Below are 19,578 nucleotides of genomic sequence, written 5' to 3'. Positions count from 1 at the left end.
TATTAACTAAGCAAAGGAGATTCCTGACCAGACCCTATTGCTCTACTTATCGCATATGAGATTTTTCTGGTTATTTGTCTTTTTCAGCTACTGTCATTTGGCTTAGTTTGGTAATTTATTGTGGAGGGGTAGAGATAGAGGCATTTTGGGGGTTAACTTGTTTTGAATTTCTTGTTTATATTATGGGGTAAATTCTTTAGCCTGGACCTAAATGTCTTTAAATCTGCCTTTGTGGACTTAGACTTGTGCCTTCCCTTCCTTCAGGCCCTTACTCAGCTATCACCTCAGTGAAGCCTTTCGGTCCAGCTTATAAAAATACACAGCTGCCGCCTCTCCACATTCCCTATCCCCCTTTCCTGCTTTATTTTTCTCCATTGCACTTTTCAACTTCTCACATATATTTTACTTATTTATCTTATTTATTTTCTGTCTGCCCCAACTAAAGTGTTAGCTTTATGAGGACAAGGATTTTTGTTTGGTTTCCTCACTGGTATATGCTAAGAAGGCTTGTTCTAGGAAACTGTCACTTGATAGAACAACTTTTCTACTGTGTCACACATCCTGCTTCCCAGAAGCTGCTCTTGTAGAAAGATGTGTATGTATGTAAATACACCCATACTCACACTCACATGTAACCCCCTCCCCGCCCTGTTTTTGTTTGTTTGTTTTGTTTGTTTGTTTGTTTTAAATAAATTCAAAAGGAGTCTCTGGCTTGTTGAGTTGCATTTTTAGCTTGGAGAAGGAGTCCGATGATTTTTGTGCATCAGTTAGCTGCATTGATAGCCTCAGATTTCCTGTTTGCTGAGAGCAGTGCTAGATAAGTCAAGAATCTTCATGGAAAGTCCAGTCTTCGTGGAAAGTCCGTGCAGTGCACTGTGCATCCCAGTTCCTGGATAAGTGTGCATGGTCTGTTTGTTGCAGCAGCTACTGCCTACAGGGATGTCTCTGCACTCTTTGTGCTTATGTGTGGGACGAGCTCTGCAATTCCTAGTCATTTTGGCTAAGAGAAGAAACAGAGCTTTGTGCCTTGTTCTTGCCCCTCATCCCCCACCCCAAAAAGGAGTCTTGCTCTGTTGCCCAGGCTGGAATGCAATGGCACGATCTTAGCTCACTATAACCTCCATCTCCTGGGTTCAAGCAATTCTCCTGCCTCAGCCTCCTGAGTAGCTGGGATTACAGGCGTGTGCCACCATGCCTGGCTAAATTTCATATTTTAGTAGAGGTGGGGTTTCACCATGTTGGCCAGGCTGGTCTTGAACTCCTGACCTCGTGATCTGCCCACCTTGGCCTCCCAAAGTGCTAGGATTACAGGCATGAGCCACCGTGCCCAGCCTCTTCTTGCTTTTATTATTATTACTTTTTTATTTTTCATGTTTCATCCAGATTGCTGGCTCTGATTTTTCTTTGAGTTCTCTGTATGTTTCACTGTGTTTTGTAACATTTTAGTTTTTCCTAAAACCAAAGGATTGATTAACCCTCAAAAGGCAGCTACTTTTCGATGTTAGTCTGCTTTTATCAAATCAATATTTCCCTAAATAGGGTTGACACATAGACATTCTAAATTATCTCCTAATAAATTATTTTGACTTCGGATATTGAAATTGCAGGCCTGTCTCCCACCCATCTCTGTTTTCTCTCTCTTTTTTTTTTTTTGCATGTTTTGTAATAAGTCCTACATTGAAGTGTATATGTCTGTCTATCCCTCCCTCCTGCCCCCTCCTTCCCCATCCCCCCCGTGTGTGTGTGTGTGTGTGTTTGCATGTGTCTGTAATTATAAAGAAGTTGTAAAGACCTTTTAAAGTAGTTATGATGTGATTTCCCCTCCTTTTTAAAAATAAAGTATTTTAAGCATAAGTAGTAACATCTTAGAGGGCAGGTAGGTGGAGACTTTGACTTTCTACTTTATCTATCTTTGAATTTATTTATTTATTGATTTTTTTTTTTGAGATGGAGTCTCACTCTGTCGCCCAGGCTGGAGTGCAGTGGCCGGATCTTGGCTCACTGCAAGCTCCACCTCCTGAGTTCACACCACTCTCCTGCCTCAGCCTCCCGAGTAGCTGGGACTAAAGGCACCTGCCACCATGCCCAGCTAATTTTTTTGTATTTTTAGTAGAGACAGGGTTTCACCGTGTTAGCCAGGATGGTCTCGATCTCCTGACCTTGTGATCCACCTGCCTTGGCCTCCCAAAGTGCTGGGATTACAGTCGTGAGCCACCGCGCCCAACCTGAATTGTTTAAATGTTTACAGTGAGCTTGTTATTTGTATGATACATAGTAATTTTCGATGAAAACATTTTGATTGCTGAAAAGAATGTCTTCTCTTTTGAAAATAAATCCATCTGGCCGGGCGTGGTGGCTCACGCCTGTAATCCCAGCACTTTGGGAGGCCGAGGTGGGCGGATCACAAGGTCAGGAGATCGAGACCATGGTGAAACCCCGTCTCTACTAAAAATAGAAAAAATTAGCCGGGCGCAGGGGCGGGCGCCTGTAGTCCCAGCTACTCGGGAGGCTGAGGCAGGAGAATGGCGTGAACCCGGGAGGCGGAGCTTGCAGTGAGCCGAGATTGCGCCACTGCACTCCAGCCTGGGCGACAGAGCGAGACTCCATCTCAAAAAAAAAAAAAAAAAAAAAAAAAAAAAAAAAAAAAAAAAAAATAAATCCATCTTTGTGTTGATTAACACTGGAGGCCAACCACAGCTTTATAATAAAATATTACATTCAAAACACCTATGAAAGTAGCTCATTCAAGAATATAATTTGCTTTGAAATGTAGCTTGAGATGGAAATATACTTCTAATAATGAAAGGTGTTGCCTTAGTAATAAATGAAAATAATATTCCATTATTGTCTCTCCATAGAAAACAAATAAAATCCTAAATGACATTTTAATTAACCAGTGATTTTTCTCGAGAGATAAAGCTGAGATTTGTTTTTTTAAGACCTAGGTAGGATTGGCAAATAGTGTACGGAAATCTGGACATCCTTTGAAGATAATTCTTGGGGTGAGATGGGGGCATAGAGTACTGTTTTATTGTGTTCATTTTTATTACTGAAACTGTGAATTTAGACCAAGTAGTGATTTCAGAATAGGAGATGGAACAGAATGTTTAGTGGTTTTTGTATACTATTTTTGTAAAAGACTCTGGTGCAGAATCTTTCATAAAATGAAATCTTTTTTCAGCCATGTCTGTTGTTTATTTTTAGAATTCATAGCAAGTGTTCTTGTTTGAAGAACTGCAAACCTTTATTGACTTCAAATTTGACTCAGCTCTTTTATATTTTCCTTTTCTTTTTCACTGATAAGGGAAGGTACTTTATAAAGTAGATTTGTCATTAAAAAAGAAAAATACATTTACCTGATCAGAAGTTCTTTTGGGTTTAAAGAAAAAAATTACAGCCCAGATTACAACAAATGGTCTGAGTTATAATGTGTTATGTCTTTCTTTTTCTTCCTTTCTCTCTCTCTCTCTCTTTTTTTTTTTTTTTTTTGGAGACAGAGTCTCAGTCTTTTGTCCAGGCTGAAGTGCAGTGGCACAATCACAGCTCAGTGCAGGCTTGACCTCCCAGGCTCAAGTTATCCTTCTACCCCAGCCTCCCAAGTAGCACTCACCATCATGAGTGGCTAATTTGTGTATGTGTGTGTGTGTTTAGAGATGGTGTCTCCCTGTGTTGCCCAGGCTGGTTTCAAACTCCTGGGCTAAGTGATCTTTCTGCCTCCACCTAGCAAAGTGTTGGAATTATAGGTGTGAGCCACCATGCTTGGCCTCTTTCATTTCTTGTGAACCAAGAATTACTTTCTAGCAGCAGATGTCCAGTATTACCAAATTGAATAGCATATTTGAAAAGAAGATGTAGATTTTTAATTAAATGTACTTAATTAGAGAATTCTGACACCCCCCATCCCCCAGCCCAGCCCTGCCCCTGGCAATGCCTGCCAAGATAATCAGTTATTTTTATTGGACTTTTTCTATAACAGTCTCCCTATTCTGAAATATCTTACTATAAAGCTATCTTTAGACAGATGAAATTTTAAATTCTGCAAAACTTAAATTACTGTCCGAATGCTAGTTAGTACATATAGTGGTTATACTGGAAAAACAGACTGAGAACTAGTTGAAAAGCAAAAAGAAATCCATTATCTGCTGTCCTTAGTTGTAATGTTATGAGGTAATTATATATTTCATAACTTTGGAACCATGAACACAGCACTGGAATCCTAGGGCATACAATATTAAGGGAGTGATATCCTCCCAAGGGGGTGAAAGTTGCCTTTTGGGGAACAAAAAAGACTTACTGTGTGTATGTAAAACACAGTTAAACAAATTTGTGGTATATCTATGGTATTAAAGTTTCATGAAGTGAGGGGTGAATAGAGAATAATGTCTGAAAAGGCTCTTTGGGGGTATAACAGAAGAAAAGGCTCAGAAACACTGCCTTAGAGGTGTCGGCTGGAATATAGCGGAGCACATTTTTAGCATTAAATCTCTCCTTCCTCCTCTAAAATGTACATGGTGAAATTCCTGTGCCTACTCTTTGTTCTCTTCTGATTAAATACTCCTGTACACATAGAGACATTTTACACATATACCAAATTTGCACACTACCATTAGGTCACCAAAACCCAGCAGTGGGTGTGTACTTCTGCACAAAATCCTATTTCTTATTAGAGTCTGGATCTGAAGACTGAAAATTTGTTTCTTTTAACCCTATCATAGACACTTCAGAAGAAAGAAAAAGACACCAAACTTTTAGAGACTTTGATGCCAAACTGAAGTAATCAAGATATTATTTTTATATTTTCCATCATTTTTTCTCTTAGAAGGTGACGTCTGTGTGGGACTGGGCTTGGCTGGCCCAGCACTTTTAGGGTTTCTTTTTGGATAGCTGATGAAACAAAGTTCCTATTGTTTCATCCTCAAAAGAGAGGGCCCAGATGGGATGCATTCCACTTTTAGCTTAATAGGAAATGAAGTAATTCTTGGGCTGTACTTCAGCAGTTTTGTTTATCAGTAGCAATATTTCGTTTCCATGGGTGCGGTGCTCCATATAGTGAGAAGGAGCCTGCCGGAGAGCTCTCCCAACCTCGCACACACACACCTCCTGACCTGCCAGCATAAAAAAAAGGTGCAGATTAGATGATTTTAAGAGGACCATCAGTAGTTAAGTTTTTGTTTCTCACCTAGGTGCTCATTGTGTTTTTGTTTATTCTTTCCCTCCTCTCTTTATTTTGTTATTTCTGCAGTGCCAATGGCAAGCTTTGTTGGGCCATGCTGCAGAAGCTCTTTGTAGAGTGTTAGGGATCTGTTTTCCTTGAGTTTCCTAAACAGAAGCATTTTAATAGCTAATAATAAAAACTACCAGTTTTAGATGCCCATTTTATGCCAGGTACTTTGTGCACAGCTCTAATGTTGTTAACAATCCATAAGGTTGATGGTGTTCTCATTTTGTGTACAAGGAAAACAGGCTTCAAGATTGAATGACTTTCTCAGGATAACCAAATCTGTTGAAGTGGAGCTGGAGTTCAAACCTAATATTTTGTACTTGACAGCTAATTGCCAGCATACTTGAGGAGGATCCCTACAATGTACTCAGCTGGGAGCAGACTTCTCCCACCCCATAATTTGTATTTGTCTTGTAAGTGGACTTGATAGTATGAGAAGTTCAGAAATTAATTCATAATTTAAAATATGGAATTAAAGTTTGGGCCATGTTTCTTCCAATAGTTTCTCTCTCTCCTTCCCCTCTATAAATCCTCTAGAGTAACTGCCTTCAGAAATTCAGTAAAATTTTCAAAACTTCCCTTTTTAAAAAAAGATTGGGATTTTTATTTTCCTTTCTTGTTACCAGGAAATTGAATGAAAGGAAAAACGCCATGGAACTAATTGAAAATCCTGCTATTGTTCTTCCTACTGCAGCTTCTGTTTTTATGCAGAAAGTTAGATTGTGGTTATTATATCAAATTGGATACAGTTTCCCATCCCCGTGTCTTTGCAGTGTAATTGTAGACATTGTTAATAACCCTGCAGTCTTTATGTACAAAGGCAGTCATAAGACTAATGGCCCTCTTGCAAATAGTCGTGTCTCTAGAGCTAATTTATGATAGTAAGAGGTTTGGTGTAGGCATATGGGGTGATTTGTTTTATTATTGAGTCTGTATTATGTAACTTTTTTAAAAATGCTGATTTCCCCCCAGGTGCTTTATCAGAAAGGTTATAGGAATTAAAAAATAATCTTGAGAGCCACTTGAGCCTAATGGAAAACATTAATGTGAGACAGTAGGCCAACCTGGTATGGTTGATTTCCAGACAGTAGGGTGAGGTACTTTATTCTTGATCAGTAGTAATGCTTCCAATGTGCTCTTAAGTTTAATAAAGACTAATCCAGGAAACCCTGAGTTCCCCACTCATCTTTTAACCCTCAGGTTTTCTTTTGAAAAAGAAGCCTCTAATCATACCAAACAAATTCCAGATTTATGGCATATTTTACTTAAGATGATTCATAGTCTCTTCTTCAGATTTTGAATTCATATCTGAAGGGAAAACATTGGATTAACAATTGGACAGTTTCTGAGATATCTCTTTCATGGCTATTTCTGACATTCTGCCTTCTCTGTTATATAGTTTGATTTTCGTTGTACACAGAGCTGACAGTAGCTCACACATCCATCCATTCATCTGCTAACAAACTCTGCTAATGCAGCAGAAAGAGATAATCGTACTGGTGTTGCCAAGCACAACACCCCCACATGCACACACCCATCACGCCTTGTTCTGTTTCTCTCCCTGTAGTTCGCCCTCATCCCATTCTGCCTCAGTAAACAGTCATTTTAGCAATTTCAGACAAATTTCTGTGCAGATACTTTACTTTGGCACTTCACAGTTTTGGGTAGGGTAACATTGCTTCACCATGGCTTTTTGCCGTGTGAATGATGTTTACTTTTAGTGGTATTGTGACTCCCTTTCTGATTCAAGGGTTCAGGTTTCTCATCTTTGCATAGGCTTGAGGAAGGAAAGTGATAAGAAAGGAAAAGGACTGGTTAAATGGGTACGGCAGTGGATATTCTGTTTTACATAGTGTAATCTCTCTTCTAAGGCACTGTGAATTTAAGGTTTGAAAGCATAATTCAGGCCGGGCGCGGTGGCTCAAGCCTGTAATCCCAGCACTTTGGGAGGCCGAGGCGGGCGGATCACAAGATCAGGAGATCGAGACCACAGTGAAACCCCATCTCTACTAAAAATACAAAAAATTAGCCGGGTGCGGTGGCGGGCGCCTGTAGTCCCAGCTACTCAGGAGGCTGAGGCAGGAGAATGGCGGGAACCCGGGAGGCGGAGCTTGCAGTGAGCCGAGATCGCGCCACTGCACTCCAGCCTGGGCAACAGTGTGAGACTCTGTCTCAAAAAAAAAAAAAAAAAAAAAAAAAAAGAAAGCATAATTCAGTTTGGATCTCAGATTACTTACATCATCATCATTGAATTGTGAAATTTTGGTCTTTATTGACATTTATTCAAATCTACCGCAAAGGACTTCCAGAAGTTTACAGATTAGCTTAATTTTGGATAAATGGTACAATGCTATATATTGATTCTATTGACGAACCACAGCATTTCTTCTTTAAAGCAGTTCTCCTGACTGACATACATATCACTCTATCCATCCATCGTTCATCCATCCACCATCAGTTTATTTGGAAATTAAGTGAGGCTATGTATGATGTTTCAGGTGATAATATTAAAGAATTTAGGAGGCCCCTTCTAGATTTTATTTATTTATTTATTTATTTGTTTGTTTGTTTATTTATTCAGAGACAGGGTCTGTGTCTCCCAAGCTGGAGTCCAGTGGCACGATCTTGGCTCATGGCAACCTCCGCCTCCCAGGTTTAAGCGATTCTCCTGCCTCAGGCTCCCTAGTAGCTGGGACTACAGATGCCTGGCTAATTTTTGTTTTTAGTACAGACAGAGTCTCGCTGTGTTGGCCAGTCTGGTCTTGAACTCCTGGCCTCAAGCAATCTGCCTGCCTTGGCCTCCCAAAGTGCTGGGATTACAATGTGAGTCATCACACCTGGCCTAAGTCCTTCTAAATTGCCATCTCCTTTGTGAAATCTTCCTGCTTTTGCCCACATATGGAATGCACCACTCCTCTCCCCAAATTGCACTGTATTTAGATATTTTAGATAGGAAAGTTCTTGTAGAAGTCCTCTCATTTTGACTTATGTTGCAGTTTTCTGCATCTTGTTTGATTCTCTGTTATGGACCTTAAATCTCTGAGGAATTGAGACTCCTTACTTTACTCATCTTCACCTTCTGATCATAGTGCCTGGACTTGATGGATGTCTAGCTTTTAGCTCTTGAACAAAACTGAGTCAGATGTTAGAGAATATTTTAAAGGAAACATTTTCTGCTAGAAAAATAGACAAATCTTACTAAAGGAATCATTTGGCTTGTTTCTGCTAACATTGATGTCTGTGTAGTTAGGCTGGCTGCCCTTCAAAAGAATATTGCTTTTTCCCCCTAATTCTCTTTCATATGTATAAATACCACGTATATATTATTATAAAGCGTGCATGCGTATGCACATGCTCGCGCTTGCACACACACACCAAGCAGAGGATGTTTCGGCTTCCTACAGCCTTCTTAGAAGGAATTCGACTTGGAAGGCAGTGGGACTATCGTGTGGATTCAGTGTTCATGTGAAGACTTATCTTCATGGTTCAGGAACCAATTATTCTTGCTTAAAAGTCATACTAGCCCATCATTCCAAGTGTTAGGCTCCTCTCAGGCAGGGACTTAGCTCTTAACCTTCTTCCTCTTCAAACACATTGCCCTATTGATAGGCAATGTGATGCAAAACCCTTGCCTCCTGTTATAATAGACCATGTCCTTTGGCATCAGCCTTGACTCTGTATAGTGAATTCTGCACCTTAATATCTGTGTAACATGGGGCAAGTTACTTCTTTAAGTCTCAGTTTCTAATCTATAAATTGAGGACAATACATGCCTCGTAAAATTGTTGTGGAGAGAAATGATTCAGATGCCTGATGTGTACTAGGTACTTGCTTGGTAAATACTTCCTACCATCCTAGAAGTACACAGCAGTGAGAGATTTCTTTTGCCACAGGATGAAGGGCTTAAGGAGGCCCTTGGGAAAAAAGCATGTGGAAAATCAGCTTATTTATTATTCTGATAACATGGAAAAAACATTGTCTCTTTCAAAGACAGCAGAAAGCTTAGTTTGTTCCAAGTCTGAAACCTCTGTTGGCCTGTGCCCGTGGTATGGAAATTCAGTCTCAGGGACCATATAAAGGGTTTCTCTACATGCCCTTAGCTGTAGAAGAGTGGCCTGAATGTTAGAGATTCAGGGAAGTGGCATGTGCATGGGTGCCCGTGATTAATCAGGCAGAGCACAAAGTGGCATCACCCAAACAAAAACATGAACTGTACTTTCTTTCCTTTTTTGTCATCAGAAAGATAATGGAAGAAGGATGATGATAGGAGCATAGTTCTGGCTATTTGAGATCAGTGTGTGAAAACAGGGGAAATACAATATGCGTTGTGATGAGTATATTCTGAATATTGGAAATATTTAATTCTGTGAGGCTAAAAATTCAAAAGAAAGCCCAATCCTCCAAGAAGGCCTTACCCGTAGACAAGTGGTGTTAAATCTTGCTGACCTGACTTCAGCCGAGCTCTTTGGAGTGGCATGCAGTTTTCTGCCTCCAATCACCACTCCTGAGGTGCCTGCCAGTCTGTACACTGGGCACCATGGAGTCCTTGGCATGTTTGCGTTTCCTGAACTGGGCTCCCAGCCACAGCATTGCATTATCCTCATGCAAACCAGGTAATTTCATTGAAGTCCTCATTACATTAGTGGCTGAGATGGGAAAGAATGTGTATCTGAGAACAAAAATCAATATTTATTTTTTAGGCCTTGGATTGCTCATAGTAGTAAAATAAAATCAAGTAATTGTGTACTTTTCCAAGTGCTTCATCATGTGAGCCTTTGTATTGTGATAATAAAGCAAGTGCTAGTGAATCTGTAAAATTCTTCCTATATAACTTGTATGAGTGATATTTTTTCCTGTTATGTTTTCAGATCTAATTTAGTTCAGTAGCTATTGGACTTTCCATCGTATGCTAGGCCTTGCCGGTCCTTCAGCTTTCATTCTTAAATCTGTTTAAACTGAATAGCCCTTGTTGATATTCAGAGCCTGTTCAGTTCCAGATACCATATTATAGGCATGGTGAAAGCTGGGATACAGAGTTTTTTGTTCTTTGTTAAGGGAACTCATATTTGCAAATAATGTTAAAAGCTGAAAATGGAGTTTTAAGAAGTTTGGAAAAATGCTGTCAGAGCTTAAGAGGAAGGAGGGGTGTTTTTTAGGAGGAGAAATTTGTATGTCATGAAATAAGAGCTAAGAGGATCCACCAGCGTCGTTTCAGCAGTGAGGCTCTAATACTGTTTTCTTTGCTGCCTGTGTTTTCTTTAGGTCATGATTGCTGTGAGACAGTGAAGGTGCAGCTCTGTGCTTCCAAAGAGGGCCTTCCCGTGTTTGTGGTGGCTGAAGAAGACTTTCATTTCATCCAGGATGAAGCGTATGATGCAGCTCAATTCCTGGCAACCAGTGCTGGAAATCAGCAGGCTCTGAACTTTACCCGTTTTCTTGACCAGTCAGGACCCCCATCTGGGGATGTGAATTCCCTCGATAAGAAGGTAGTGCTGGCATTCAGGCACCTGAAGCTGCCCGCGGAGTGGAATGTGTTGGGGACAGATCAGAGTTTGCATGGTGAGAATTTATATGATCTACAAACAAACTTTAAGTTTGTGATATTTCTGTTTTTGTAATGGGGCTGCTTTTCTGTAGTCATCATATTCAGGTCTTCCACAGCGGCTGAGTAAATCTTAGAACTACTGTAGGAAGGTGGCCTCCATGGCATCTCTTCTAAGTTCTTCAGCTGAGCTGTTAAGCATGTTGTTGCAGCAAAATGACCCTAGGGACTACCCAAGGAGAGTGGCACATCACCTTCTTGTGGGTCTGGATTTCAGACATGATCTTTCAAGTATAGAAAGTGACACGTTCTTCATGAGGAGAGCAGCAGAGTTACTTTTTGGTGTTTAATGATCAAAGACATGGTTTTCATTATTGTATGCTGAAGTTCTCTAAGATAGCCTGGAAGTGAAGGAGAGGAAAGATTGGGCAGTGAGTGGGAGGAGCATGAGAACAGGGTGTGCTCTGAGAAACCACACACTTCCTTAACCAGGTTAGTGTCACTCTTACTGACTTATCTCTTGGCCCTCTCTATGAGAATTCACTGAAGAAAGGACTTTTCTTTTTTTTTTGAGATGGGCTTTTGCTGTTGTTGGCCAGGCTGGAGTGCAGTGGCGTGATCTCGGCTCACTGCCACCTCCACCTCCTGGGTTCAGGTGATTCTCCTGCCTCAGTCTCCCAAGTAGCTGGGATTACAGGCATGTGCCACCATACCCGGCTAATTTTTTTTGTTTGTTTTTTTTAGTAGAGACAGAGTTGCACCATGTTAGTCAGGCTGGCCTCGAACTCCTGACCTCAGGTAATCTACCTGCCTCAGCCTCCCAAAGTGCTGGGATTATAGGCGTGAGCCACTGCACCCAGCCAGAACTCCACTTTTTCAAAAACATTTACATAGTAAGTCCTCTTACTCAAACAAGGGTTTTCCCACATAATTCTAGTAGCAAATGACATCTACTTGATGTTATAATTGTATAGATATTTTAAAGTGAAACATAATGTGTACCTGGAGTTCAGTAAGTAACATCCGGTTTCCCTTCTGAGTTCAATCGAACGATTTAGGAGTCCTGAGATAGAGATCAAAATGTTTACTTTATTACTGATGAAATCTAGATTGGAAGCCTGATGTTAGAGCTCCTGCCAGAAGGGTCTGCTTGTACTTTCTATGTCTTCAGTGAAAGAGCTGGTCAGTCACTCCACGGCCCTGTAGAGTCTACCCAGCCTTGAGTACTGAATTTTGTTGGGTAAGCAGACCACAAGTCACCCTCTCCACAGGTGAGCAGTTCCTGAGGAGGAATACCCACAGGGGCCTGAGCCATGGCATAGTTTCTACACTCAGATGAGTTTTGTCTTCTTCCACGGAAGAATGGTAAAGAGGTCTTTGCCAGCTTTGATTCTCTTAAATCTACTAAATGTAACAGTTAAGACTGTGATCAGCCATCTGAACAGTGTCCCATACTATCAAGTGCATACTGTCAGATACTACCTGGATAGTCCTGCCCAGGTAAAACTTGAAAGGAAGTATCAAATCAAGGAAGAAAGGATTTGTCCTTTTCTTCTTCTTTTTTTAAGTATAGTGTCCAAGAAACTTCTGTCTTGCTAATATTTAGAGATCAGAATATTTGACATTATATAAGGTGTGAGTGCCTCTTCAGAAACCTGGTGATGGCCTTAATACCTCTAGCTCCTTCCATTTCTGTATTGATACGGGAATGTGTATTCTGACTGCCTTTCACAAAGTGTCAAGATAGTACTGCATTAGTTATTTGTGGGGCTTATGGTGTTTTATGGTTTTGTTTTGTCTTGTTTAAAGAGGGGTCCAGGAGTTGGATAGTTTTGTTTATGTTACCATGATTAAAAACAACTATTAGAAACAGCAAACATCTGAAACTTTGGACATATCACTTCCTCTCTCTATTTTTTTTTTTTTTTTTTGGTATGGAGCCTTGCTCTGTCACCCAGGCTGGAGTGCAATGGTGCAGTCTCGGCTCACTGCAACCTCCACCTCTTGGGTTCAAGTGATTCTCCTGCCTTAGCCTCCCAAGTAGCTAGGAATACAGGCACATGCCGCCATGCCCTGCTACTTTTTTTTGTATTTTAGTAGAGACGGGGTTTCACCATGTTGCCCAGGCTGGTCTTGAACTCCTGAGCTCAGCAATCCACCCGCCTCAGCCTCCCAAAGTACTAGGATTACAGGTGTGAGCCACCGCGCCTGGCCACTTCCTCTCTTTGGGCCTTAACTTCCTTGTCTTTAATAGGAGGGAATTGGCCAGCTTTAATATTTTTTGTACTGCCAGTGTACTGGTAAATTTTCTGTTGCACAAAATTGCTCAAGCAGTGCTAACAAAGGCCAAACCAAATTTGAACACTTAAGGAAGGAAATACATATTAAAACCACAATGAGATATCATTACACATTTATCATAACAGCTAAGATGAAGAATACCAAGTGCTGGCAAAGATGAAGAACATCTCTTATGTTGCTTGTAGGAATGCAAAATGTATAACCACTCTGGAAAAATCTGGCAGTTTCTTTTAAAGTTAAACATACACTTAGCATATGACCCAGTAATCCCACTTTTGGGTGTTTATCCTAGAGAAATGAAAATCTATAGTTACCAAAAAGTCTGTGCACAGATGTGCTCATAGTAGCATTATTCACAATCATAAAAAACTGGAAATAACCCAGATTTCCCTCACTGAGTGAATATAGAAGCAAACTGTAATATATCCATACAATGGAATACTACTCAGCAATAAAAAGAAGCAAACTGTTGATGTGTGCAACAACTTGGATGCATTTTAAATGCATTATGCTAGGAAAATGAAGTCAGTTTCCAAAGGTTCCATACTGTATGATTCTATTTATATGATATTCTGGAAAATGCAAAATTATAGAAAAAAATAACAGGTCAGTAGTTGCTAGGGGCTGGGAGTGGGGGAAAAGTCTGACTGCAAAGAGGGATCATGAGGGAATTCTTCAGGTTGTTGGAGTTGTTTTGCATCTTGTTCGTGGTGGTGGCTATAAGAATCTATGCATGTGTTAAAACTCATAGGAGTGTACACCCCCAAAGGTGAATTTTATTGTACATATATTTAAAATAATAGCAAAAGAAATTGTGTAAGTTAGTTGTATACTTTGCATGGTGAAATGGATGCAAGTGACTTGATAGAACTGTCTTTAAGTCAACAACTGGGATCAGGAATCTGATTTTGTGTGCTCAATTCACATTCTGCAGTTTAAATTGTTCTATTAATTGTTGATTAGAATCTAGGAACACTGGGTACAGTAAGGGGAGAGTAGCATCAGTTAAGAGTTCATCGTGCCTGCTGTTGAGGGACGAATGTAATGGAATAGTCTGTTCACATGAATGAGTTGAACATCAAATACTTTTAAATAGGTATTTAAAGGAGAAAGGTACAAAGTAACCATGATGCCTGAGGTAATACAGATAAATAAGAAACCTTGTTATGTAACAGGACTTCTTGCTGTTGAAAGCTAGGATGTTTACAGGTATGCTAGCCTAATACTTATACAAAATAGTATGTAAGAATTATGGCTAATCCTCCTTCTGTTATAATTGTTCAGTTGCAGTGCTTTTTAGCTTTCTTCAGGTCAGTGACTTCTTTGGAAATTGCTCAGATTTCTCCTCAGAAAAAAATGTTTATAGTTGCCTACCTGCACACATTTACATATGACAAATTTCTTTTTTTTTTTTTTTTTTTTTTTTTTTTTTTTTGAGACGGAGTCTTGCTCTGTAGCCCGGGCTGGAGTGCAGTGGCCGGATCTCAGCTCACTGCAAGCTCCGCCTCCCGGGTTTAGGCCATTCTCCTGCCTCAGCCTCCGGAGTAGCTGGGACTACAGGCGCCCGCCACCTCGCCCGGCTAGTTTTTTGTATTTTTAGTAGAGACGGGGTTTCATGGTGTTAGCCAGGATGGTCTCGATCTCCTGACCTCGTGATCCGCCCGTCTCGGCCTCCCAAAGTGCTGGGATTACAGGCTTGAGCCACCGCGCCCGGCCGACAAATTTCTTAAGTCTCCCTGAACTTCAGGCATGAGCATGAAGTTAAGAATTCTGGGTTTAACTTTGCTCTTGCAAAGTGGGGAAAGCAGGGGCATTGGAGTCAGTCTGTTTGCATCCTGGCTTCATTGCAAGAGTTTGTGCAAAATACTTAATCTCTCTGTTACTTAATTTCCTCAATCTGTGAAATGGAGGAAAGTGTATTCTGATAATGTGTGCTAGTTTGTAAGCTATTCATTTTGAATGTGCCCTTTAGAGACAAAAAAACATTGATGTTATGCTTGTTACAAAAATTAGTCTTCACTTTAAATATGAACAGGAGGGAATTTGTTCTTTTGAATCTTCCAAATGTTCTCTCATCCCTAGTTATATAAACAAGCTTCTGCGTTGTACTGTTTGCCACAGTTCTGCCTTAAATGCAGGTGATAAGGATTCATCTGGGTGCAGTGTGAGTGGTGGGGCAAGGACATTTTTTCCTCTGCGTTTTTCAAGTCTCAGTTTCTCAGCTTGGTGGTTAGTGAAAATGGTAAATTAGGAGGGTGTTTTCCCTGAGAGACCCTTGTGCAGTAGCAATCAGCATAACTCCCAAATAATGTAGGGTGGGCCCACTGCAGACTTGCTCTAGAGGAAGCAGGGAGAAATGTCCTGGGGGAAATCTTCATTCTTATTTACTCATGATATTGTATAACCAAGTGAAAAAAAGATGTGATCATCTTTGGGGGCAAGAATTCTCCCCTCAAAGAGAAATTTGGGTGGAGAGGTGGAAGACAGGTTTAGGAAAAACTACAGTAAGAACAACCTGTGTAGAATTCCCAATTCTATGTATCTGATGTTGGTTAATAGGTCGCCCACCATAATCTTTTGATGATTCAGTTCCCACCCACCTTCAGAGTGTTTGATAGCTTTTCCTAAAAATTTTTTCTTGGCTACATTAGTGTTTGTGTATTTTTTCAGCTATTATCACTGCTGAAAAGAAAATAACATATTTTAAAACTGCTAGTGATTTTTTTTTCCTTGGCAGAAGATTAGTATTTATTGATCCCAAGACTAGTAGTGGCAGGAGTTGAATTCCAAAAGGTTTTTTTGCCTCTCAAACCTTGTTTTTGTTACAAGGTTACAAGTCTCATTTTTCCACAACCGCATTTTCTCACAGTGGCCTGTTCTCCTTCCTTTCACATGCAGCTGAGAATTCCTGCGTCATGTGGGACTTTCGGTTTTTTAAGAGGTAGTCCAGAATAGTACAAAGAATGGTGATTTTGGAATCATAGGTATAGATTCGAAGAGTACTGTGAGCAGGGCTTGCTGGGTGGATTGATGGGGTAGAAAAGTGGTCCTTAATTATTGTACTGATCTCAGAACTTAGAACATTTTACTTAGAGAATCTGACCATTTATAAAAGACACAACTCTCTAGCAGGCTCATCATGTTTGAATACCTACTAGGCACATCGACTTTTTTGTAGATCTGAGGGAAGGTGTGTGACAGGTGTGTCTAGCATATAAATAAATAGAAAGCAGGACATGAGACATTTTCTACCTTCCTTCTCTGTGGATAGAAGCGAAGCCTACAGACATCTTTCCAATTAAGTATGGTTAAACAGGATAGCCAGCCAACATGGGGTCTATGAAATAACATTACAGCATAAAGAAAAGGGTAAAGTATCATAAGTATTCAGATGGAAGATTTTCCGAGTATGCTTTCTGTAAGAAACAAAAAAATTTAGATGATATTTCCCATTTGTCCTTTAAAGAACTCAATAAAATCAGATTTGTTATTAAATTAGAAAAGGAGGCAGCAAGGAGAAAAGTAGATTTTGTGAGTATATCAGTCACTGTTCAAGTAGAGAAGCAGAACCACTCAGAGAAATAATATGTTAAGATTTATTATAAGGAATGGTGCCTTAGATTGTGAGGCCTGGCTAATAAGTCCAAAATTTGTAGGGCAGGATGGGGAAGGAAGATTATGGGCAAAGTCAGCCCACCAACATGGGCCAAAATATCATGTGAGGAAGGGGAGATTGTGGGTGAGATGGAGCTCCACAGGCACAGGCTAGTGCTGTCCTCCACAGGTGGGATGGAACCCCTTCTCTCCAGGGGAAACCTAAGCCCTGCTTTTAAAGCCTTCCAGTTGATACAGTCAGGCCTACCCAGGTAATCCAGGATAACCTCCCTTATTAGATCAACTGGTTAGGGGCTTTAATTACATCTGCAGCAAAGCTATTGTTATGACGACAAGGATGGAAGGGGAGTGAGTTGGCAAAAATGATGCAGACATCCAGAATCCTAAAGCACAGTTAATTCACACTGGGGACAAAGGACCCAATTGATACTGTAGGAAAGGCCATTAGTGATCTAAAAAAACAAAGTTGAATAACTCAGAATACAGAGGAGTACTGATGTAGAGAAAAGAGAACAGAGATTGATCCTAAATTATTGAGCTCTACAGTCTAAATACGGAAGGAAGAAAGCAGTGATGGAAGCTTTCATGCTCTTAAAACAACACAGACTAAAGGAAACTACATTCATATATTCATTTGTTTATCCCTTTGCACCTTGGCCTCTTCTACAAACCTAATTCACGTGACCCCTGAATCAAAAATGTGTGAGGAATTAATGGGAGAATACCTAAAACTGAGGGTATATGCATGCAGTGGACTACTCAGCAATGAAAGGAAATGTACTACTGCTATGTGCAGCAATGTAGATGAGTCTCAAACATGCTCATCAAAGAAGCCTTACACAAGCGTATATATTCTATGATTTCATCTATATGGAGTTGTAGGACAGGCAAAACTAACGTAGGTGAAAAATTCAGAACAGTGGTTAACTCTAGGAATAAGGAGGAGAGGAATAACTGGAAAGTGGCACAAAAGAACTTTTTCAGATGTTGGTAGTTTTCTTTATGTTGATACAGGTTTGGGTTCACATGTATATGCATTTGTCAAAATTAATCAAATGGATATACTGTACCATTTGTATTTCATTGTATATGTATAAATCACCTAAAATTGTAACTACATATTGAATGCTGGTTAATTATATGCACGCTGAAGTATTTTGGGGTGAAGTGGACTGATATCTTCAACTTATTTTGAAATGCATAAAAATAAGGTGAGTGGATGGGGAAATAGAAGGAAGAATGGTTGGATATATATAATAAAGCAAATATAGAAAAACATTAATTGTAGGATCTAGGTTGTTGAGTGAGTGTCTGGTTATTTGCTGTGTAATTCTTTGAACTATGTGTACGTTGGAAAAGTTAATAAAATGTTTGAGGAAAACATAAAAAGATGCTTTTTAAACCACATTAGCTTAGCTTGCTTGTATGATTGCTTGATTTTGTCTTTGTGGTTTTATTTCCTAACAAAAAGAAACAGGGTGGAGTAATGGAAAAGGTTTTTTTTTTTTTTTTTTTTTTTTCAAGACAGAGGAACTTTCCATTTTAAATCTTGATTCTGACTCTGGGCAAGTTATTCTATGAATCTGCCTTCATTTGCAAAGTGAAGATAACCAGGTCTCATAGGGTTACTGTGAAGATAGAATGGAAAAAGTTGACATAAACTTCCTAGTCCAGTGCATGGTGCATAGCAGGTCCTCACGACATTGTTTTCTCCTAATCTGTTATCCTCAGAAAGGGTCTACACAAAAGCAGATGTGGTACCAGTTGCTAAGACTTTAAGAAATTGAGAGAGGATGTAGTGCAGAGGTCAGGGCATCAGCTTCTGAGCAGGCGCGTGGCCGTAGTATTGGGATTTCTACTCCAATGCTGAGCTGACTCAGAACAAATAACAAATCACAAGAGTGGTTGTGGGAGGATGGTAAAGAAACAACTGATTCAAGGTTGGAAATAACTAGCCTCTAAAGAATCACGGATTTTCTAGTTAGTGCCTCATTAGCTCTTTTGTTTTTGATAAGGATGTCAGAACAACTGTAAGACACAAGTTAGATGGTGCTATTTGATCTTTTGTGAGGATTCTATTTGTCCTTTTGTCTGGCCTTGCTACCTGCTCAGAGGTGTTGATTATTAAAATTTGTACCTGCACATGTAGTTGTTGCTTCTGGGGCATAATCTTTCCAGCCACGTGCCTCTGGTTAAACACCCTATAAATCCTGAATTGGTCCGTGCATATACAGTTCTGTAGGGAAAATATACAAAATGAAAAATTGTGCTTCCAAGGAAATTTAACTTGGAAATAGAGATACCAGACTAATACACAGATGACATTTGGAAACAGTATAATTCAGTGTAAAGTCACAGCTTCAAAAATCTGTTGATTCCTTTGTGATACTCATGTATAGAAGCATTTGAGGACTTCACAGTAAGGAGAAAACCACTGGGGTCCAAGAAGTCTGAGTGCTCAGGGAAGAAGTTTAGACCCGTGAGAAGCCATGAAGAATGAGAGATGATAGCTGAGGTGAGGCAGGCACAACTTCAGGGTGCCATTTCCAGCTCCCTGGAGTTGAGTGTAATACAGCCTTGTGGGGCCATATGTGGCATCCCTGCAAAGACCTTAGTTCCTGTCATCCTAGGTTGGGCACAGAGGACTGCTGAGGAAGAGAGTATTGCTAGTGAACCTTGAATGTAATTTGATGTCCCAAGAGGACAGTGAAGAGAGCAGGGAAACGGGAACTGGGATTTAATGAATATCTACTAAAGCCAGTCATAATACTAGCATTTCACCTACCTCTTCTCATTCGGTACAACTCTATGAGTGAGGTGTTGGTATCTCACTTTAGGGATGAAGAAAGTGAAGTTCAGAGATGTTATATGAATGGCACTTGGTCACACAGATGGTAAA

General features: G+C 40.1%; 1 protein-coding gene across 12 annotated transcripts in view; it reads left to right on the top strand.

Annotated features, from left to right (window-relative positions):
• AKAP13 (A-kinase anchoring protein 13) overlaps window positions 1-19,578 on the top strand; it is a 352,869-nt gene that overhangs the window by 136,478 nt on the left and 196,813 nt on the right. For all 12 annotated transcript variants that reach the window (XM_050797981.1, XM_050797976.1, XM_050797966.1 and 9 more), the window contains exon 4: window positions 10,484-10,780. In XM_050797981.1, the coding sequence (XP_050653938.1) occupies window positions 10,484-10,780 (297 nt within the window). The remainder of the gene's footprint in view (window positions 1-10,483; window positions 10,781-19,578) is intronic.

This window comes from Macaca thibetana, chromosome 7, assembly GCF_024542745.1.
Source record: "Macaca thibetana thibetana isolate TM-01 chromosome 7, ASM2454274v1, whole genome shotgun sequence".
In the NCBI taxonomy this organism is placed as follows: domain Eukaryota; kingdom Metazoa; phylum Chordata; class Mammalia; order Primates; family Cercopithecidae; genus Macaca; species Macaca thibetana.
Note: the sequence above shows the minus strand (reverse complement) of the source record. Positions and strands in the feature narration are given on the sequence as shown.